Raw genomic sequence first — 25,223 nt, 5'->3', positions numbered from 1 at the left:
TATATTTGGTACCTCTCGTATCATTACAATCTCTCGTATCTTTACGAACTTTTTCTGTGGACACAATGTGAGTAAATAAGCGAGAGGTTACTGTATAGTTTTAATTCCAATATTTGTTGATTAATAAAAAAACAAAGTTATTGTTATACTAATTATTTACTTAACAAAACTTTTATTTACAGTTTTAATTTTTATTATATATTTTCGTAATAAGTACTCACAAGTAAAGTTTATAAACCTATTATAAATTAAAAAAAAAATCTTCTTAAATAAAAAAGTTACAATTAAAGTTATATCTAGCTCATATATATATATATAAAAGTTTTGTTATTAGTAGTACAGTTAAACTTGTTATAGTTTTGTGTTTTTTTAAACTTTGTTTTTGCGTCCATGTTTTTAATTTTTAAAAAACTAGCATTTTTTTATCATCTTACACTACAACATTTTTGCTACTTTTAATACTTATAATTTAACAACTAAAGATATATTCAAGTCAAATATATATAATTATATATATAAGTCGTGCTATTTATAGTAGAATTAAACTCATTATAGTTTTGTAATTTTTTAAACTGTGTTTTAATGTCCAGGTATTTAATTTTTTGAAATACTTACAAAAATTTTTCGTTACTTTCAACATATAATACTTATAATCTAAAAGTATTATTTCAACAATCTAAAACCAACAACAACATCAAAACACATAGTTTCGGTTGTAGAAATGTTTTTTTTCGGATTATAAAAATAACTTCTTAAATTAATATTTATAACAAATAATAAGTATCCAAATGTACAATTGGCATCAAACAAAATCGTTAAAAAAAAATTTAATTATATCAAAACTTGTAAGTATACAGCTAAAATAAATTGTTTTCAATTTGACTGTTACGTCATAATGTTAAGTTATTTGTTTATGAATGCAATAGAGCCTTTTTCATCACAGTCCTACATGGTCTAGTGCAGTGCTTCGGAACCTTTTTCTTGTGGCGGAACCCTTTTCCAAAATTCAACTTTTCTGCGGAACCCCTAATTTAATTATACATAAAATGTTTAATATAATATTTTCTGCAAAAAACAAAAGAATTTCAGAAAAAACAAATTTTTTAGCAAAACTATATCATTGTTAGAAATCATACCAATTGTAATAGTATTAAGTCGGGTCAAACTCTAAGTGCGCCAAAGTCAATAGGAATTTATGATTCTACAATAAATAAACGAAAAACAAACATGATTAATCGCAACGTCATAAAAATCTTTCCTTGCATAGTAAAAACAAAACGAGAGCTACAAACAATAAGGAAATGAACGTGAACCTAATCGAACTCACAGATTACTGTAATAAACGGGTAAGATGCCTAACGAAAAATAAATAAAACAAGTTTAGTGCGAAACTTGAACTCGTCTCTTAGCAATAAGCATGTCAATGCGCGGCTGGATTTTGGATAGACTGAGACGGAGACAAACAGATAAGGTTGAAGTCAGCATACAGTTCCTTTGCTTCGTTTTAATGTTTGTTACATGCGAAAAGCCGGACTCGCAAAGATAAGTGGTGGTAAATGGTAAAAGAAATTTTACTGCACGCTTTGCTAAGACGGGGTACTCTGAAATTGCCCATATCCAAAAATCTAAAAGCTCCTTCCCTTTGAAACTCAATTTTAAATTGCTATCTTCAGATAGTTGCAGCAATTCGTTTTCTGTATCTGTAGAAAGATTCACTTCTTCTGAAGCAATATCACACATAAAAGGAATCAAAACCCATAAATTTCCGATGCGAACATCTTCAGGAAAATAATGTTGAAACTTTATAGACAAAAGATCAAGGTGGTTGTATATTTCCTCAAAGAAGTTGAATTCTATGCATTTTTCATGGGCCTCATCAAACTGGTGAAACATCGCAGAATTGCCATTGCTAACCTTTTTCTTCCAAAAGTTAATTTTATTTTTAAACGCCTCAATCTTGTCTATCATGACAAAAATGGAATTTCGCTTCCCTTGCATGCTTAAGTTCAAAGCGTTCAATTTTTCGAAAATATCGGTGAGATATGCTAGCCTGGCCAAAAAAACATCATTTTCAAAGAACTTCGCTAATTCTGAGCCTTCATTTTTAAGAAAGGTGAACACCTGCTTCTTTAATTTAACGAGACGAACCAGTGTCCGACAGCCAGCGAACTTCGTTGTGTTAAAGAAGTCGCAGATGGTCAGCATCTAAACCTTCGCATAGGTCTTTGAAACATCTGGCCTTTGTGTCACTTTTCTTCATAAAATTAACAGTTTTAATCGACGCTTAGAGAACTTCTTGTAAACAAGAAAGAAGATGTTTTGTTGCCAAATAAAAACATATATTCATTTAGCTTCAACTGCTTTATCCTTCATTTTCCTCACTACACCATTTTTGAACCCAGTCATAGACGCTGCACCGTCATTACAAATGCCGACACATTTATTCCACTCTAAACCTTTGCTGATGAAATAATTTTCGACACATTTCATTACTTCAACAGAAGTTGTTTTTGTGGGTAATTCTCCATAAAATAGTATATCTTCGTTGAACTCTTCCTGCCCACAATATCTAACAAAAACGAGTAACAAGGCTTTGCCGCTTACGTCAGTGGACTCGTCTAGTTGCACAGCATAAAATAGACTGGCTTTTAATTTCTCCAGTAGTTGATCCTCTGTATCGCTAGCCATCTCCATGACCCTGGATTGGATGGTGTCATTAGACAGAGGAATTGTTCTAAGTTTTTTAACAACTGCTTTTGATGCAACCTCCTCGCACAGATCAATAGTGAAAGGAAGGGCAAACTCCTTAGCAATAGTGAAAGCCTTCTTGCATATCCCAATTCTCAATGCTCCCTTATAACTTGCCTTTAAAATTGAGGTGAAAGGGTTGATGGATGATTTCAAAGCATTCTTTTGCAAGAACAAGGCATGTGCCTTCTTTTTAAAATAGTCCAACTTTTTAGACTTACTGTCCTTATGGAATGCATCTTGGTGCCTTCTCAATTTTGCTGGTGCTAATGATGAATTTGCCAACACTTTGCTACAACCAACCTCAACACATTGACCTTTCTGTTCTCCCCCACTTTCAATCACCACAAAACCATACTGCAGATACTCATCATTAAACTTTCTAGTTTTACATTTAGATGAAATACTACCAACATCTGCACTATTGTCATACTTTCTTTTTAAAAATATATCCATGCTAAAATAGTATGTAAAATAAAGTCTGAAAAAAGTAAAACATTCCATTTGGTTATTTCAAAATAAGAATACTTCTAATACTGATTATAAAACTTAAAATATCGAATTTTTAAAAGATGGTTTTGACCAAGGAAGAAAAAGTAAACCTTAATAAACAACGTAAAAGTTCATAGACACATTTTTATATTTCCGAGAAAATTGAATTTTAAAAATGTACGGTCCATATGTTTGCATTAGAAACTTTTTACAAAAATTACAATATCTTAAAACTTAAATGAAATTTTTAAATTCTATAAAAACTGGCGTGTAGTTTATACTTGGAGCTTTCATATAAGAATCAATATTATTTTTTGTAAAAAAATAATCATGGACGCCCCTCCCCCCTATGGCCTAAATATATATCAGAAGCTTAAATTTTAAAAAAGATAACAACTTTTAATAATAATAATAGTAAAAATTATGTGCTTTCCTTAAGATGTGTTTTTTTGCATTAATTTAAACAAACAGTAATGTTTCAACAAACAAAAATGTTGCAACTAAAATTACATAAAAAACAACCTTGGTTAACCAAATCATTATTTTATATTTTTTATTTTAAAATCATCAATTTAAAAATAATATAATTTTTTGAATATTAACAGTTTTTTTCATTTTCTTTAGATATTTTTAAAAAATGAATATCAAAAAAAAACATTGAGTTATAATAATTAATCAGAAAAAGCATTTAACACTTATAGAACAAAATTTAAAACTTGGCTAACACATAGACATTTAAACATTTTTATCATTTAAATTTAAAAAATTATTTCAAACTCAATTTCTGTTAAAATTTTAAAGACCTTGCCACAACTTTTAAAAATTAGAGTATCATTTTTTATCATATAAGTATAAAAAAACTATTTCAAATTCAATTCTGTTAAAATTTTATAGGCCTGGCCAGATTTTTTTTAAATCATAGTAGCATTCTTTAAGTAAAAAATAAGCTTTGATACATATTAAATTTAAAATCAAGCTGATAGACATCCTTTAAACATTTTTACAGCATTTGAAACAATATAATATACCAGAAATAAGTTTCTGATAAAGATTTTTTATTTAGTTTTATTGTGTAAACATTTAGAATTTGTTTTGATTGCTTCTACATTGTTTGCTTTAGTGATAATACTAGTATTTTCATAACTTCACTAAAAATATAAATTCAAAAAGTGTGCAAAAGTTTGCGCAACCAGGACACCTATAAACAATGAATACCCATTAAAACTTAAAACTCCTACCGCTAGATACACACTAAGCAGATCAATGAATGCTATAATTATATATGTTTTCCATTTTATGTGTTCCATTTTTTTTTGAAGTTTTTTAATTTTTTTTTCTTATTTAAAATTTCTTTTTTAAATTTCGAAAGGCTTCACGGAACCCCAGAGAGGCGTGGCGGAACCCTAGGGTTCCGCGGAACCCCATTTCAGAAGCACTGGTCTAGTGGTTAGGATTCCTGGCTTTCACCCAGGCGGCCCGGGTTCGATTCCCGGTGTAGGAACTATTTTTATACTTTAACATGTTGTATTATTCTGTTTGTTAATATATAGGCAAAGTTTTGTTTACTTCTTGACCACTTCCAAATTAAATGGTCAGTCTAAGCATTTCGTTAAAAGGTATTTATTATTTTGTAGGTTGTTTCCATTTAAAGTTTTAAAAATCAAGTAAGTTTAAAAAATTTGTATATTTTCGTATTTATAATATACCAGTTTTTCTTTAATTAATATGCAAGAAAAAGGTTTAAAGCTACTAAGTTAAAGTGTTTTTATTTGTTAGTAATTAAGGAGAATTTCGGCCACTCAATTGAAAATTTTGAGCTATTTTCGTCTTTTTACGATAAAAGGTTGATAAAGCCATATTTCATAAATATTTGACACTAATATTAATTTGACGTAAACAAAACTAACTTTCAAAATGCAAAACTAAGTGGTATAAAATTGTAAAAAGAGGTGCCAGCAGTGGGATTCGAACCCACGCCTCCGAAGAGACTGGAGCCTTAATCCAGCGCCTTAGACCGCTCGGCCATGCTACCCAAACACACCTCCGCCGGGACTCGAACCCGGAAACCTCTGGATTAGAAGTCCAGCGCGCTATTATTTAATAAACTCATTTTGTAATTTATAAGCAACATCAGTAACATTCATTCAAACTTTTGATATAAATTAGTATAGCTCCTTAACTTACAAAGTCAAGTTTCTATAACATTTATATCAAGTTTTTAGAATAACTGAGTAACATTTTTAAACAAGCTTAGTAAATCTTTAGAATTATCTCAAAGAAATTTTTGTACTAACTAAGTCAAATTTTAAAACTAATTGAGTCAAGTTTTTTAACTATTTTAATCAAATATTTGAATTACCTAAGTCTTATTTTAATTTAATAAAGTCAAACTTTTAAACTAACTGAGTCAATTTTTTTAACTAACTCACTCAAATCTTTATAATTAATGAATAAAATTAAATAATCATAACAGCTTAATTTAGAGACTTACTAAGTAAAATGTTCAAAAGCAAGTTAGATTTTTTTCAACTATTGAAGTCAAAGACTTTAAAATAAACTGATAAGTTTCAAAAAACTGATTGAAGTAAAACGTACTAAACATAAAAAAAAAACTATTTTAGTAAAAAAAAGACAAAAACTTAGAAAAAGTTAATTTTCAATTAATGAACTTGATCAAATAAAGAAATATTTTTAATTGTTAAGTTTTAAATTAATGAAAAATTAGAACAAGAATTAATGAAGTTTAAAACTTAAAAACAAACGTAACAACATTGTTAAAACAAAAGTTGTTAGAAATCTTATGTAAAAAACAAAAATAGTTAAGTTAAAAACAAAATGATATAAGTTTCTAAGCAAACTTTTTCAAGTCTTATGATAAACTGAGTTAAATTCTGAAACAAACAATGTATTTAAATTTGTAATTTTTAAACAGATTCAGTTTAGTTTTTAAACAATTTTGCTCTTTTTTAGAAACTAATTTTTAAATTACCTAAAAGTAAATTACCAGACAGTGAACTTATTAAAAACTAGACAACTTTTATATAAAAACTCAATATGTAAACCACCGCATGCCTTGGTATCTCATTCGGGAGAGCGTAAGGTCTGGATAATAATATCTGAATAATAAGAAGATTTATTTCAAAAATAAATCACACTTTTAAGATCATTTTCTTATCGTTTTTTTTTCAGAAAACATTTTTACAACGCTTAAATTATTTTAATGTATAAACTTTTCCTTGTAGTACTGATACAGAACAAAAGTATATTTTTCTTTAAAGTTGGATTGTTTTTTAAATTATTTAAATTGTTAATCAAAATACGTAGAACTTCAAAAGTTAAATCTATTTATTGAATTTAAGGTTTTAGTTACTACTACTTACAATATTTGCTTAATGCTTTTAAAAATTAAAGCTTTATTATTTTTCAAATAAAACTAATTTAACTACTTAAAAGTTGGTATTAAAATGAGTGAAATTTATTTCATTCTTGATACTTTTAGTTCTTTTCATTTAAAAATCCTGAGTAAAACTACTCTGTAAATTAAGTTTTTGTTCAAGCTTATTTTATTTAGGTTATAAAGTACTTTAGTTAGGTTAAATTTAAAATAACTATTGTCAGCTTAAGAGCTAGCGTTATTTCTAAAAGTATTTAGACACTATTTTTCTTTACATAATTTAAATACAAAAAGTTAGGCATCAAATTTATAACTACTTGAAAGGAAATATAAATGAAAATAAAATGTAGCGTTTATGTTTTGTTGAAATACTAAGCAACCTTATTTGATAATTTTCGTAAGAGCTTTAACCTAAAGCAAAAGTACAAGAAAAACTCTATTTTTATTAAAAAAAAAGCTTTAACTTAAAGGAAAGTTTTATTGAAAGTTGAACTTGTTCATAAATTTGAAACATTAACTATAATTTTATTTAATTTGAAAAATAATTAAAAGCTCTTTTTTAGGTTTTGAAGTATAAAAATGAAAGTTTTCTTTTACTTTTGCTTATCTAACAAACTAATTATTATTTTAAATATTTATTAAACTAACTTTCGTCTTCGTAACAACTTTTAATATGATAATATAGTTGAATAGTGTTTAAAATGCAAACTTCCTAAAATAAGAAAATAGTAACTTTTATCTTAATTTTTTCTTAGTATTCAGTAAAAGTTTTAAACAAAAAAATAAAGGTTAAATAATAAAAAGCTTTGGCTTTAATTTCTACTGCAAACTGCCAAATAACTAAAAAAAACTAAAAAATAAAAGAGCTTTTTATTGCTAACTAAACTTTTTATTTAATTTTCTAATTAATTGTAAAATTAGATTCTAATTAAGTTATAAACATACCAATTTTAATTTAACGCTTGAATAGCCTTAAGAATCAGTTTTGAAATGTTTATTAACACACAGTTCACTAAAACAACTAAAGCGACAGAACTTAAAATTTGTTTCATGAGTAAAAGATTAGAAAGACATTAACGTTTTACAAATTTTTTTTTTTTTGTTTTTTTATATATTTAATGTTCTGCATATCAAAAAATTGTGCTATAACAAATCAATGAATAAATGACATAAGTATAATTGTTTGGGTAAATACTTTAATGGACAACTGTAAAATTTTTAGTAAAATAACACATTAAAATTAACTTTATATTACTTGCTTAATTAAAGTATAAAATAGATATTGTGGTAGTTTAAAGAATTAGTAATATAGTACTATAAGTTTTAGAAATTTTTAGCAGTAAATAATAATAATAATCGTAAGTATTAACAGTACTACAGTATCATAGTATAAGTTATTGCATTATAAGATAAAAACTTTTGTCTGAATTTTTGATTATTTGTTAAACTTTATTGTCTGCCTATTTACTTAGAGTTAAATAATTAATTGATTATAACTTTTTGTTTTGTTTCTAATATTTAAAACCTATATTTTAAGAATAGCACAACAACTTGCTTCAGTCTTTCAATATATTTAAAAAAATGGAACAACCAAATACTTTACTTATTGGAAACAATAAATACGTTTTTTATGTTCCTGAGCTCAAGTTATCAGCTTTAGAAGCTCGTGTAGAATGCGAAAACCAAGAAATGAAATTAGCAACTTTTAATAAAGAAGACCAACTCCCACAAATTTCAGAATTTATAAGTATGTTGATAGAATTGCATGAAGTTTGGCACGTGACTTACAATGACGAAAATGGCTTTATTTACAAAGACTTGAGCACAAAAATGATGCCTACGGTTTTTGTGAACAGTGAGAATATAAAAGTCATTGATAAACACAAGGATATTTCTCTGTACTCTTTCATCAATCAAAATGATTCAAAGTCTAAAGAGCTTGGCAATTACATTTGTATGACAACAAAACAAGATTTCAATCTATCTGATGATAATTCAATAAGTCCTACAGGTGAAAGTGACAAGGCAGTAACTGACTTGTCAAAAGGAATTTCAATTTTTGGTCTTTTGATTGGTGCTGTATTTTTTGTTGTGCTTTTAGTATCTTTTACTTTGTACGTTGTACACAAGAAAAGAAACAATGAAAAATAGTATTTTAAAGTAAATTTTTGTTGAACATGTATCTTTGAGAAAATAGACGAATTATAGTTGTTGCAAGTTGTATTTTGATTTAACATCATCTAATATATTGTATTTTTTAAAGTAGTTTACTTATAGATCTGTTAATTAATCTAGTGTTTTACTGCTAAATATGTACTAATTTATAGGTTGTTGAAAATAATTCTAGTTTTAAGACATAAAAAAGAATAACGATTTATAATTTTTATGTTTCTATCTTAAGTCAAGATCGCATAACTCTTTTCAAAATTTTAAACTGCATATCTAAACAGGTGCAGTTTGTGTTTAGATATAGTAATGCTTGATTTTAACGTATTAAAATTTAGATATACAATTGTAGTTTTATTGTTATTATTTTACTAGCTTCTAAAACTTATTTGTGAAAGTTTTGTTTTATTTGTAATAAGATTGTTTTTAAGCTAAAATTTAAGCATATAAAAAACTTAATAATTTATTATTTTTGAGAATAGACAATTACTCAGTTTCACTGCAGAGCGGATTTTCAAATTGTAAATCTGCAGTAAAATAATAATGTGAAAAATGGCAAATAATTAAAAATTGGTTTTAGTTAAGTTTTTATACAAAAAAAATTAATAAATTAAACATTATATTGATGCTAAACAACCTTTAATTTAAAAATTATCAAATTATAGTCTACAAACAATACAATTAAACCATGGTATACAGTGGGGTATTGATATCTAATGGATTTAAAAAGATAAACATTTTTACAGAGTTAGAAGTTATGGAGTAGTAGATACATATTATTAAGCACACAATTCTAATAATAAATTAATAATGTAGTAATGTTTAAAATAAAACCAGGGAGTAAACATTAAATTTTTTTTTAATAGCATTGTTGTTGTTGTTAACACAATTATATTATGATGACAAAGAATAAAATGGCTTTTTGTGAAAAATATTAGATAAGCGAAAAATAGAATGAGGGTTAGATTTTAGATGTTAAATTTGAAAATAAGATAAAAATTAAATATATTTAGTTTAGAGATAATCAAAGAGAGTATAAACTACTAATAATCCAACTCTCTTTGATTATCTCTAAACTAAATATATTTAATTTATTATCTTATTTTCAAATTTAACATCTGAAATCTAACCCTCATTCTATTTTTCGCTTATCTAATATTTTTCACAAAAAGCTATTTTATTCTATTCTATTCATTTTATTAGGTCTGTAGCAGGTCATGTGTGAAAAATTTTGTTTAATAAACAAAATTTTAAATGTTTAATAAACAAATATTTAAGTGTTTAATAAACAAATTACGCTTCGTTTAGTTTTAAATTGTTCTTTAAACTTTAGTGTTTTGTAACAAACTAGCTACGTTTTACTTAGTTTGTATATTAGTCTGAATTAAATAAAAAAAATCTAAAGTACTTTTTTGTGCAAATAAATTGCGTATTTGCTGAGTCAGCAAATTAAAGTTATTGATTAATTTTCAATACGTTTGGGCGTTTGGGTGGGTTAGGGATAAGGGTGTTTAAAAAAGAGTCTAAAAAAGTCTACTGACTCAGTAAATATGCAAATCATACTTACCTTTAAGTATTCTTTCCCAAATGAATTAACACAAGTATGATGTCAATATTTTTTATGCTGGCTAAAGTCTTTTTTTTTGAACTTATAAATAAAATTTTAAATTATTTTGTAAAAGTATTTAAATGTGTAGTTGAATTTTACTTAGTTAGTAACTAACAACAAATTAAGTTTTGTTAAACCTTATTTTTTTAATTGAAGAAATTAATATGGACGACCATTTATATTATCGGTTGATATGGTTTATACAATAACTTTTTTTTCTAAGTTTTTCTACTAAACTTCTGGTTTTTTGAGATTTAGAGCCAGTATTTAACAATAAGCATTTGTTTATCGATTTCTATGATATTCGTCTGCTATAAAGTACACCATAGTTATTTCAGCAGACTTAGTAAAAAGCACTATAATTAAAAAAAAACACTTAAGATTAAACGGGCTACGCAAGTTATAAAAGAGTCAAGTTTATATAAAACTTTCTTAAAAAAAACTTCCTTAGTGAATATCCTTGTACGGGATGAATATTGTACGGGTAGTTTCTACTAAATTATGTCGAGATATTGAAGCTTTGAACAGCAAAAATTGTAGCTTAAAAATTAATTTTATATATATTAAAGTTTACACCCGTTTAAGTAAGTTTATTGAAAAAAATTTATTTAACACTGAAATAATTAGGAGTTTCATTCTGTACATTAAAACACTTTTTTTTACAAACTATTGTTCACTTATGTTATAATCAGAACATGTTTCTTAGTTTAGTTTGTTGTGATGTTTTTATTAAAACTGTTATATGTTTTTAACTTAAAATAGGTATTATGAGAGAAAAACTTTCTAATAAAATGATTAGTATTGAAAAGAATAGTTTTATAAGTCAATATGCTAAAATAGCACTAATATATTGCTTAGAATAAACACTGTAGTTTTTGCAGTAGTTTAATCAACAATCTTCAACCTTTTTTAAAAACTGTGCACATAAATTAAACATAAAAACGTTGTTGGTTTATAAGTTGAGTGTTTTAATGTCAAAGAAATATAAGAGTTTTAAGAACGAAAAATTAATTCTCTAATCATATTTTTTGTATAAAAAAACAAAACAAAAGTCATCTATAAAGTGTTTTACCCTACTAAGTTTTCTATGCTTAGTAAAATAACTTCTACGCCTGTTTAGTTAAAATAAACTTTGAAAACTATGTTAAGTTGTCTAAAAGTTATAAAAATAGTTATATAAAACGGTTAAAGATGTTTAAACTATAAGGAATGTATTAATATTTTGTCATATAATTTTGCTTGTTTTTGTTTCAACACCTCAATGTGCTTAATTGTAGTTTATGCTAATTAATAACTAACATATGATTAAAACTTCTATGAGTATCGCAGTAGTATATCATTTATAATGTTATCTAAAATTTCATGCAGTTCTTTTATTTATTGAAAATGGAAAGAACTAACTATTTAATTGTTGGAGACACAAACTTTACTTTCCATCGGCTCAAAGTTTCAGCAAAACATGCTCGTAAGAATTGTGCAAACCAAGGAATGGAGTTAGCTGTTATAAAAGACATTGATCAGCTCGGGAAAGTTTCAGAGCACATAAAAGAGTTGTTGTTCGGGGGAATTTATGAGATTTGGCACGTGGGTGTTAACGACAAAAATGGATTTATTTGCAAAAACTTTAGTAGAAAGATGATGAAGTTTGTTGTGAAGAGTGAAAAAATAAGCTTTGTTGCTAAATACAGGGACGTTGCTTTGTACTCGTATATCAATCATAATGATTCAGCATCAAAGACACGTGGAAGCTACATTTGTATGAACAAAATAAAAAGTGTAGAAATGTCAACAACATCAAGTTATAGTGTTTATGATAATACAACAACAAAACTTTCATTAAAATATGTCACAACGAACAATAACAGTGTCACCAATGACATTTCAACAGAACTGAGCTTCCGAATAAAAAATTTAGACCCGGAAAATAAAACTACCAATTCTTCTAATACAATACTTGGAATTTTAGTTTGTTCAGTACTGTTTGCAATTGTTTTAGTTATTTTGACGTTGTACTTTGTATTCTGGAAAAGAAACAAAAACAGACAATACAAATCAATAGGAAATTTTTCGAAAATACGAAAAGTCAAACTAATTGTTACTGAAGTAAAATGATTTAAATAAGCATCTTTATTTGATAACTTTTTTTGTCAGATAGTGCTGTAATGTATTGTACCAATAAACCAGGGGTCGGCAGGCAGTTAGTGGTCGCGGGCCAAATTTCAAGTTTCCAAAGTCTTCGCGGGCCGCAGTTATAGTTTTACAAACATTTGAATAATCTTATGGTTTTAGTTTTAGTCACACTAGAGAAAAGTTTTACTTTTATTCACCTTATTATTTAAAATGACTTTTAGCTATACATAGAATGCTTATTCAACTTAATATTCATTAGATTATGATTTACATTGACTAATATACTTTAATAAATATGTACTAATATTGTTAATAAAATATGTACTTTCATAAGCACTTAATAAGTTAAACTTAATACTTTTTAAATTTTACTTACAACCTAACTCTCTATAAAAACTTAACTTGAAAGACAATTTATGGGTTACTTTTATACATTTGTTATATCATCAACACTTTTTCAAATTTCTAAGAACATTTACTTCAAAATAATTTTTTGCGAGTTAAATAATTTACACTCATTAAGAAATTTAGTAAATAGTTAATATAACAAAATTAATACCTGTTTGTATTCCAGAAAGCTAAAACAAATGATTTAAAATAATTAATTCTCAAATACTTTAATAAAATATTTTATTAGTAATTAGACTTTTACACGGTTGCCACTAAAAAGCAAAAATGTCTAAGATCTATCAAACCAGCTTAAATTTATTAAAGTTTGAAAAAGCTAATGAATAGTTGTTAATCAAGCTTAAATACCTAGTTAAAATATCATCATTATTAAAAAGTACACAAAGTGTAAGAAAACAAGAAAAAAAATGCAATTAGTAAACTACACTACAGTCATAAAAACTATTCTGAAAATTGAAAGATTTCTTTAAAGTGTTTGAAATAAAAGCTTCACACACACCTGAGTTTTCAAGCTTTTAAAATAGCCTGTTTGTGTAGCAATCCAGTTAATATAAAGTTCACTACATAAAGAAATAACAAAGGTTATTAACAGTAAATAAATTACATGCCAAAAATATATAAGTCAGCTGTAATTGACAATTGAGTTTCTTAAACAAGTTTAACAAAAGTATAAAACTTTATTGAGTCATTAGCGAAGTAAAAATTTTTTTTTATTAAGCATGATAGCAATTCTTTATTTGCAATAAGAATATTGCATTTAGAAATATTTTTTGTAAAATATAAGACGAGCTACAAGAATAAAAAAAGCGTTAGTTAGGAGTTATTGCGAGAAACAATAAAAAAAAACCACCAAAGTCATTTCCGACAAAGCACATTGTTATCTTCAGTAATTACAGAATAATAAGAAGAAATTGTTAAGGCAAGTAATAAAGTAGCAAAATTTATTACCTAAAATGAGTTATCGTTTATAATTGAAAACTTTTATAAAGAATTGATGTTGGCGGTAATGAAAAACTTTTGTTTAATCTTCAATGACAACATGAAGTCGTGTTTAGGAAATGCATTAAGGTTATAAAGTCGCATAAATCAAATTAGGACTTTAATCAAACTGTTAACATGAGAGCACTGATAGAAAAACTATAGCTCATCTGAGAATTTTTATTGGAGATGTTTTTACTAACTTTGACATTTTAGTAGAACTTCTTGGTTTAGTTCTAACGCAAAGCACAACAATCGGTGAAATTTTTCAAGCAAAAGTGCAATGTACCAATACGGAGTTTTTGAAAGTACAACTTCTTCTTTTATTTTTAGTATAAAGTTTAATTAAAATTAAAAAAAAAATTAACATTTATAAATATTAAAAAATACTGTTAAGCTACTATAATATATTTACTTAATAAAAAAAACTTTTATTTGGTAATTTTTTTTGAGTCAAACCAAAATTTCATTACTTTACATGTAAATATTGTTTGAAAGTCCAGGTTTTTTCAAAAACTCTCAAATTCAAGTTTTTTTCTAGAATTTTTAACCGTAAATTCACAAATTCAAAGCTTTTCCAGGATTCAAATTTTTTGGCAACACTGATTGTTCATTCTTTAATGTACATAATAATATAAATAATATTTTGAATTATATCAGCTGCAAGACTTAAAATTTAACATATATTATAACTCAAACTAACACTGTGGATTGAGCAAAACATACAACATAAGTTTAATTTGCCACTCTTTCAAGCAAAAAAGCCAGCCTGAGTCAACAAAAACATTCCTGATATTTTTGTATACAAAAAGCAATTCTAGCCAAAAACTGAAAAAATGGCTTAGTTGGCCTGAGATTTAAAGTCTTCAAATAGTGATAATCTGAGTGTGTGGCAATGTTTAGTTGTTTATTTGCTTGAATTTGAACTACTTTGATTAACAATGTACAAACTTTATAAATTTACCATCCCTATATCTAGTTTATATTAAATAGGTAGCTCGAAAAAACAGCAATTGTGTGTATTGATATGCAAGGCATAAAAATTAACTTAGCTTGAAGAAACAATGTTTGAAAAATGGAATGTATACCTAACAAAAACTATATTAACTTATGTCATATATACTGTTTTAAATGTGTCTGTACAAATTTAGATATGACATGTATAAACAACATTGATAGAAAAGTATGCATAAACTAAACTTAAACTAACTAAAGTATTAAATTTAAAGTGGTTTAAAATATAAGCATTTTTTAAGTTGGTGTGCATAGAAAACTTATTAAAAATTAAAATGTGTCAAAACAAAAATCAAATGAACCTTATTTCTTATTATTATGTTCTTTTAAAAGTTTCACACTAAAATATAACATTTACAAATAAAAAAATTATAAAAGAAACTGAGGTATGAAAAGTATTGAAAAAGAATATCTAAGCTATAAAGAAATGACACTTTAGTTAATAACTGTGCATTACTTTTGTACAAACAGGAAAACATTTGCATTTAGTTTATTTAATAAATAGGTATTATATAACCAATTTATTAAATCAAGGCACTCTTGACACTCTTTTTTCAAATAATTACTTACTGTTGTATAAAAGAAGTAATTATGCAACTGAGAAACATATCCTGTTAGAACGCTAATCTGTGTTTTTCACATTTTTAAACTAAAGCAGTAATTACTTGAAATTATTTTAAAATGTTGTATAGAGACTTAAAATAAAACTAATCAAATTAAGTCGAATTACCGAAAAAATTTAACTAGAAATATAATTTTGCTCAGCGGGCCACATTTACATGCTCGCGGGCCACAAAATTTTCTTTCGCGGGCCGCATTCCATTCAAAAAAATAACATGCTCGCGGGCCGCAGATTTACCCTTCGCGGGCCGCAATTGGCCCGCGGGCCGCAGTTTGCCGACCCCTGCAATAAACAAAAGCTTATTGTTTTTTAATTGAAAAAGGCTTTTTAAGAGATGTTTTCTGCTCTAAAAATAGCTTTTCTTAAACATTTTAAACATTGCAATTAATTAAATTTATCAAATACGGGTTTTCTTTGAAACACTTTTCCTTATTCATCAGAAAACTGTTTTATCTTGTAAAAAAACATCTTTTGTTTTATACTTTGGTAACACGCGTTTTCTAGATATTTGCTATACAAGAATTATCAAGTATAACATCTTAGCTTAATATTATAAACTTTTAGTATGTCTTAAAATTTAAACTCTTATGCTTGATATAAAAATTATTTTATAAAAGGGTTGTTAAGCCTTTGTGAATTTTTAATACCATTACTATATACTTTTTAATTTTATGTTAAAAATCAAATCATTTTTTAATCGCTTTTTTATTACCTTTTGAACTGAAGACTTAAAAAAATATCTAATATTATCATGAAGTATTTATTTATTAGAACTAGAACTTGTATTAGAACGAAAGAGATTTATATATACATATATATATATATATATATATATGTATCACTTCAGATAATAGTTTTTTATATTCGCTATTTAAAGTACAAGTTTGAAGATGTATCCAATAAAAGTTGCTTTGTGATGTTTGTGACTTTTGTAATTACTAAAGTATCACCAACTATAACCTAGATTGTAATTTGTAAATTTTATTTAGATGCCAAACATAATTATAAAAACATAGTATGTAGAAGTGTTTTTTGTTTATCTTTAAGCAATAAACACTTTCAATCATTTTTATACTTCTAAAATGAAAAGTAGACTAATTCTTTATCCAAAAAAAAGTTATTAATTGATTAACTGTTAAAACGTAGGGATAAATAAAGTATAAATGTTACATCTAAAGTACTATAAACAATTTAAATAAGTTCTGGTGTATGCATATTTTTTAAAAGTATCTATAGAACAAATTTTATTAAGTTAGCCGTATTTACTAAAAGGTGTCGTGAATTGCTGTAGACTTCAAATTTTATTTTATAACCCCATATAAAAATTTAAAAAAAAATTTTATTCCAAAGAAATGAACTTTTTTAATCACCGTTTTTAACGTAAAATCAATCAGAGAGCCCATTAGTAGCATCCTATTTATAAAATTTATTGTATAAATAAGCTAAATTAAATTTTTTTAACGAGAATTTTCTCTTAATGTTCGATCTGACCTTATGGCGGTTGCAGACCGATTGCTACTCAAATAAAATATAGACATAAAATAAAAAACTTTCATATTAAAGTTTAAGTAATTAGACAAAAACAATAAAGAACCTAATAAGTTTTATTAAGCAAATGTAACACAACAAACATTTACTACGGCAAAAAAAGAGATAGAATTGGATAAATTTAAAGTTTAATTTGTGTACTTGGTATTAATTAACTAGCTATTAAATTAAAACTGTAAAAAATAACTAGAGTACGAAAAAATAAAAACAGTAAAATAAAATTTATTTTAAATTTTGATAAACAAATATTTGATTTTTTATTGAAAGTCATTTTTTAAGTTAATTTACCTTTTTAGATAAATAAACAATAAAAGTAGTTATATTGTATTTACCAACAAATATCTTTTAAACTTTTTCTTAAAAATAACGTCAAATTTTCAAACTGTTTAGTTAAAAAACCAGTAAATGCTTTTAAATTAAATAATTTCATATTGAAAATTCATATAATCATTAACCTATAAACAAAACTAAAACTCTACGATATCTGGATACGAAAAAAAAATTTTGAAAAGATTAAAATCAATTTCTATTTTTTCTTTTCCTGAAAACAAAATACAATGTAGCAAAAACCAACACGACAACAATCAGCATTATACCAACAGAAATACCAAGAGTTTGGTGTCTGAATCCATGAAACTCGCCAGAAACATTGATGCTGTTATAAGTCTGAAGAAGGTTAAGATCAGAAGTGTTGATAAAATTGTTACTTGTTGCTGTAGTTTCACCATAACGATTGTTATTTTTTGATGTTACCATGTTTTGTACTGGAGACATGCAGATGTAATTACCAGCTTTGTTGGAGTCAAAATAAAATTGGTCTACAAAAGTATAAAAAGCAACATCTTTGCATCTCCCTATTTTTTTCAGATTATTGCTGTTTACGAAATATGTGTTCAACATCTTTTTACTCAAATCTTTAAAAATAAACCCATTTTTGTCACCAAAAACCACGTGCCAAATGTCATAAATTCCCCTGTTCAGATACTCTTCTACGTGCTCGGCAATCTGGGAAAACTGGTCACCATCCTCAATTGTGGCAAGTTCCATTTGTTGGTTTTCACACTGGTCACGGGCTGCAATTACTGATACTAAAGTTTGAGGTGTGTGAAAAGTATATTTGGTGTTTCCTACGACCAAACTGTCAGATTTTGTCACTTTAAAGGTTGTTTTATAAGCTTTAATAAAGTGTTATGTTACTTTTTTAATACAATTTAATTTTATTACCAAAACAACTACACAAAAAATTAAGGACTACTGGTAAGTTTTACTTTATTATCAACTTCAAAAATAAATGTTTTAAGGGTTAAAATAATTAATTATTTTACTTATCGTATTTAATTTAACAACTGTAAACTCGTGTACAGAGAAAGTTTATTTTGAAAATTTATGAAACACCTTAATTAACTTTTGCCATGAAATACTTCAGTTATAAAACGAATATCAAGTGATAAAGTTTATTTTTTAGATTAATTTATTTAAAACTTAATTAAAATAAATTTGTAACTACATAATTAATAAACATTTATATTTTTGTAATGCGTGTAGAAGTTTTAAAAAAGGTCATTAATTTCAAGATTATTAATGAGAAAATTAATTTTTATTTGTTAATAATTCTTAACCAGCAAAACAAAAAATGATTTTATTTAAATATTTCCATTGTTATCATAAATAAACTGAAATTTAAACTTAAAACGAAAACAGAAACTTAAAACAAAGTTTAAACTCAAGAAAAATAAAATCTTAATAAAGTATGTTTACGACACATATATTGCCGTATACATTATTTTACATAGATTGAAGTTTACACCAAAGTAGAAGTAAAAAACTTTTAAAGAATGATATAGTTCTTAAAATTTGTTTTAATCATTTAAATTTTTTTTAACTTTCTACCTACGACGGTACATATTGAAACACTTTCTAGTTGTATTTCAAAGTATTTACTTTTTTTTTGTTCTAATGTAAAATTTAAGAGTTGCTTAAGTTTTGTAGAAATTTCGTAGTGTAAATAAAAATAAGTTAAAATTTTAAGCTTTGTGATAGTTCGTAAATAGTGAAGTTATTGTAACCAAACTCTTAAATTTTCAAGTATTTTTAGTTCATTGTTAATATTCAAACAAAGAAAAAGTTTGATTTCATGACTACCTTTTAATACTTATATATTTTAATGAATTACATTACAAAAAATAAAATCAATTTCAAAAATTTAAATATATTATTTTTTAATATAAATACCAGATAAAACTCTCCTGTATTAAGCGAAAAAAAAACACACAAGTTAGTTGTATTTTGTCCGTGAAACTAAAAAGCTGCAAAAAAAAGTCTAAATAAAAAACAGTTCAATATAGCTTTATAAAAAGTTATGCTTTATATTAAATTAAATAAAAACAAAGTAAGAATAAAACTAACTTGTATGTTAATATTTGCTCTTTTAGCTGTACAAAAAAAAAACGTTTCTAAACCTAAACTTTATTTCAAAATTAAATAGGCTACAAAGATTTCTACTGAGCTTTAAACAAGTTTGTATTTAAAAACTTTGATAAAAAACTATTGTATACTAAGTTTAACTGTTTATTAATGGTGACAATTAGTATCAAATCAGATCAGTATACTTTAACTTATTTAACATATTATGTTAACAGAACAAATTAAATTAACTGTTGTATTAAGTTAAAAATTACCAAAACTAACTTTTTAATTTTTCAAACTATTTTTTGTAATTAAATGATCATTTTATATGGTATTAATTAGAATATTAAATCTAAAAACCTTATGGTTTTAAAATTAATAATAATATAATCTTATTAAGTAGTTTAAATTAAAAGTAGCACTAATAAATGTTTACTATGTGGTTAATTACTAATCTTAATTAATCTTATACTTAGTATAATAAGTAAACTAAAGAAAAAAAACACTACTTTAAACTAAGACTGATAAAATCTATTAATAATAGTATCTTTTTAAAAATTACTATTAAGTAAAGTTTTAACATTTTAAACAGAAATTTTTATAAATAAGGGTATTTTGGGAGATAAAATTATTTAACTGAATAATATTTATATTTAACACATGTTAGCCATAAGTTATAACAAAATATATTTAATGATATTTAAAAAGAAAAATTAATCTGATTATAGTAATAAATACTTATTTAACAGAATACTAACAGTTTATTAGAATTCTTTTTAATTTGAAATAAACAAGAAAATACTTGTCAGTAAGTAACTATTAAAATGTTTAAGTAAATTATTTTATTTAAAAAACTATATAAATAAAAAATAATTGTTCCCATTATATTACTTATTTGTAAAATTGTGTAATTCGTTTGTGTTTGATTTGTTTAATAAAAAAGGGGTCGGTAGTTTTTACGGGCGAATTAATTGTTAAAAGTTATTGTTACTCAACGATAAAGTAAAAATTTATTCGCTAGTCATTGAAAAAACAAATATTTAAAAGCATTTGTATAATAAAAATAAAACTGGCTGATCAGTTTTCTTACAAGCTATAACAAAGCAAACTTGTAAAACTCTCCTGTTGAAAGCTAGAACTTTTTTCTTCTAAATATTTAATTTGTTAATACAACTAAAAATGTTTGCTTTGCAAATTCACATTTAAGTTTCCAGCGCCTGTTTAAAGATTGGTTTTTTTTTTGTGAATTGAGTGCGATTGTTTAGAGAAAGTTTACAAATCAACTATGAATATCGCTATATCCAACTAATTGGATCCGAATCTGGAAGGACCTTAGTGACGACCCGGTCGGAACCAGCTCTTATAAAAAACAAACTAAGATGAGTTTAAAACTATTCTACAAAAGTTCTTTTATTTCACTTTATTACATGAATGACTTTATGCTAGGTAGAAAGCACTTTATGACGTCACAAACATTTTAAAATCTTCAGACACAGACTACTAAGTATGAGCTTTTCAGTATAAGTTGTGAGTGATGAATTAAACCATATGTTTTTTTAAAGTTATTTAGAAAGTTTCAAATTTTCAAGGTAGACCTTTTATTTATCAAATAAGTAAAAGTTTAATAGATGTTTCTTATTTTTTTTAAACTAAAATCTTACAGAAGCCATGTTATCATTATATATTTATAAAATTATTCGTCAGCTGTGAAAACTTTAGTTGATTTTTTTGTACTAATTGCTTTGATAAAGTATATAAATAGTAAATTGGTAGTTTTAAAAATTAGAATTATAGTTTTATAAGTAAAATTAGTAACAATTTATTGTAGTTATAAGTAATAATATTTATTGTAGTAAAGGATTAAAAGCAGCACTTTATCTGATTTTCTTAATTACCTTCAATAGTTTATTGTTTGTTTAAATACTTTAAACAAATCACTGATTATAATTTGTATTTGTTGTTGTATATTTAAAATGTATTAGTCGTTAAACAACTTGAAAACTGTTTACTTTAGTTAATTTACAAACATGTTTTTTGTTTAATTTAGTAATATAAAATGGGAAAGTCAAACACTTTAGTAATTGAGGACAGGAAATACGTTTTAATGTTCCTGAGCTTAAAATATCAGCTTCGGAGGCTCGTGTAGAATGCGAAAACCAAGGAATGGAACTAGCAACTTTTGATGAGGAAGACCAAATACCAAAAATTTCTGAACATATAAGCATGTTGACAGAATTGCATGAAGTTTGGCACGTGACTTTCAATGACGAAAATGGCTTTATTTACAAAAACTTGAGCAGAAAGATGATGCTTACGGTTTTTGTGAACAGTGAGAATGTAAAAGTTATTGATAAACACAAAGAAATTGCTCTGTACTCTTTCATCAATCAAAATGATTCAGAGTCTAAAGAGCTGGGCAATTACATTTGTATGACAACAAAACAAGATTTAAACTTATCTGATGATACTTCAGTAAGTCCTACAGGTGAAAGCGACAAGGCAATTTTAATTCTTGGTCTTTTGATTGGTGCTGTGTTTTTTGTAGTGCTTTTAGTTTCTTTTACGTTGTACTTTGTACACAAGAAAAGAAACAATAAAAAATAATGTTTTTAAAAAACAATTTTTAAATATGTTGCTTTCTAAAACCTTGAAAAACTATAGTTCTTGACAGTATTGTTTTGTAATTTTGTTAATTTAATATCACCTGTTTTTTTTTTTGAAGTAGTTTATTTGTAGATATGCTAATAAATTTAGTGTTTTGTTGTTAAATATACGTATTAATTAACTTTTACAAGTTGTAAATAGATATTTTAGTTTTTAAGACACAAAAAGTTTAACTACTTTTATTTTCCAAATTTACTATCTTAATAAAAATCACAATTTCTTACTTTACTTTTAAATTATATATCTAAACAAAGGTAGTTTATGTTTAGGTATAGTAATCATTAACATATTAAAATTAAATTATACAAATATATAGTTTAATTGTTATTTTTTACTATTTTTTAAAACTTGTTTGTGAAAACTTCGTAGTATTTTAATAAAACAATTTTAAACTCAAATTTAAAGGTATTTATATATACATATACAGTAACCTCTCGCATCTTTACGCACTCGTGACATCACGCACTTTCGTTAAGTTACGCAATTCAGAATCTAAAAAATTCAAAAGAAAAAATTTTAGTTTTTTTTATATTGCAACAATTAGGTTTATCGTATATTTTTGTTTTAAAATGTTTTCTAACCTCTCTATATCTTTAGACATAGTAAACTTATGTTCCTTGAATAATTGATAAACATTTAGTTATACCTCAGAATATCATAAATTATGTTAACAAAAAAGTAGTATAATGAATTAATGAGAGTTTAAAACACAAATAAATAATAAAGCACTCCTGCCCTATATATGAACAAAGCAACACAAATTTTAGTATGGACACCACACCATTTCTTTATTGTAAACAAATACTTAATTATATATTGAATTTACTAACTAGAATAGAATACAAGTGTTAAGTATCAAATAAGTTACATTTAAATAAAGATAAAGATAAAACCTACTTAATATAAAAATTAGTAAAATTTTTCTAAAAGTATTATTATTTTAAATAAATTCAAATCCTTATTTTTTTCTAATATATGTATAGTCTTATCTTTTGTGTTCATATTTATAAATAAAGTAAACAAGTTATCAAAAGTGAGAAAGTCCCAAGTCTGCTTTTAACTAAAAGCAATATCAAAAAACAGCCATTATAGTAAGTATATTTGGTACATCTCGTATCTTTACGCATTTTTTCTGTGGACACAATGGGCGTAAATAAGCAATAGTTTACTGTATATACTTTTTATCAAATTATTAAAAAATATTACTGTCAATGGACAAATGTTTTGTTTATACATACTAATACGAAACAGTGTATCTATTAGATTTTAGTTTGTACATTTTGTAGATTTTAGTTTGTTCACTTTTAAAATAAATTACTTATTTTACTGACAAAAATCATATGGAATTGAAATATTGTAGTTAACTTTTACTTGTTTTTAATTGTTAAAAATACCATAAACTAGCAATTGTAACTGGCTTTTATTTTTTCTAAGCAAACACTTAACTTGAAGAGTGATGCAATTAAAAAAAATTGTGTTTGTTTAAAATCAGTTATTAAATTGCTTAAATTAATAAGTTTTTAAGTCAACAAGACAAACTTTTACTATTAAAAAATCTTACTTTGATAGCTTTAACAATGTATAAGGTATGAAATCTAAAAAACCCGACTAAAGAATAAAATTACTATAATTTGCTTATAAACGTACGGTCTTATAGTTTAGCACACATGACTTTGAATCCATAGATCCGAGTTTAAGTATCGGTAGAACCTAGTTGAATTCTGATTTTTTTTTATTTAAACAGTTGTTGTTTTTCTAAAAATGCATTAATTTTGCTTACGGTATTCATCATTACAATTAGTTTTTATAAAAACAAGTTTTAAGCAGTTGTGGCATTTAATATATTGAAATAACGGGGTTAACTCCATAAGACTTAATCAAAGGCCAATGACTAAATTTTTTCACATTTGGCCCACTGACCCAAAACGTTGCCCGACCCTAAACTAGGGGGTTAGTATAGCTGAGTTGTATAAAAATTTGTATTTTGTTGTTGTAATTAAACATAGTTTTTTACTGTTAGATAAAGTTGCTATATCAAAATAAATAGTCGTTCTTTAATACGGATGTTTATGTTAATTCCAAGTCGCATTAATAAGGTTTAAAAAGTACAACTAAAAATTTTGAATTGTAACTTAATTATTATTATTATATAACATTACCAACTTTTATACTTTATAAGAAGTATTAGTTAATTTAATTTAGATTTAAAGCAAGTACTAATTGTCATACAACTTTATTTAACAAAAAATACAAGTTTTATTTATTGTTTCTACAAAAGAACTTAAACAGTTAAAATATAAAAATGTAGCATAAATGTCAAATGAATAGAGAATTTGTAACTTTTACTAGCTGTTGAAAATTTAAGTTTTAAAATTTTTTTGTGATAGTTTTAGATGTCAGGAATACTTATAAAGAAATTCGTTTAAAACTAGAGTGTTAATTCTATAAACCAATTTAAAAAACAAATTTGATCACCTGTTATGGCAAAGTTCGACAAACAAATCTAAATAATCTATAACCATAAAAAAAACCAGAGTACTATGATCAATCAGCGAAAAAAAGTAACTTATAACAAAGTGAAACTTATTTTTCTACAAAAAGTTCTATTTTTCAATGAAGCAATAATAAAACTTCTTTAACATTAGTCAATTGGTAATTCATTATAAAGTTTGATATTTTTTCTCAAAAACTTTAAGAAATTTATAAATGAAAACTATAAGTGAATATTTTTTTATAATATCTTAAGTTTTAATTGCTTATGATTGAAAAAAAAATTTTTTAAGCTACTAATAAAAGTAGTCTGAAAACCTTAAAGTTTTATGTTTTCAACATAAAAAAACTTCAAACTGACAATACTTTTAAGTTTAGTATTATAATTAGATAAAAATATAGTTCAAATTGTTAAAACTCTAAGTAAAACGGAGTTATTTTTTTATTCTTTACATTTTTCAGCCCAACCTGGAACGAACGCTCGTCAATTCCCACAACATTTCGCATATGGATCGTTTTTTATTCTTCCTGAAAACAAAGTACAACGTAGAAAG

General features: G+C 25.3%; 1 protein-coding gene and 1 non-coding gene across 2 annotated transcripts; both read right to left on the bottom strand.

The window, feature by feature from the left end:
* Nucleotides 1–2,343: 2,343 nt before the first annotated feature.
* Nucleotides 2,344–3,204, bottom strand: LOC145845250 (SCAN domain-containing protein 3-like). Its single transcript, XM_082952674.1, has one exon. It carries the CDS (start codon nt 3,202–3,204, stop codon nt 2,344–2,346), a length of 861 nt encoding a protein of 286 aa, XP_082808800.1.
* Nucleotides 3,205–5,190: 1,986 nt separating this feature from the next.
* On the bottom strand, nt 5,191–5,272 carry Trnal-aag (transfer RNA leucine (anticodon AAG)). The gene has a single exon. It is a non-coding gene; the product is annotated as a tRNA-Leu (tRNA).
* Between the last annotated feature and the right edge of the window lie 19,951 nt (nt 5,273–25,223).

Source organism: Thalia democratica, chromosome 9 (genome assembly GCF_965202585.1).
Source record: "Thalia democratica chromosome 9, ktThaDemo2.hap1.1, whole genome shotgun sequence".
NCBI classification, from domain to species: domain Eukaryota; kingdom Metazoa; phylum Chordata; class Thaliacea; order Salpida; family Salpidae; genus Thalia; species Thalia democratica.
This window is presented reverse-complemented; position numbering and strand designations above follow the sequence as displayed.

Excerpts from the sequence above, each read along its gene's own strand:
- LOC145845250 (XM_082952674.1), bottom strand. The coding sequence starts at position 3,204 with ATGGATATATTTTTAAAAAGAAAGTATGACAATAGTGCAGATGTTGGT.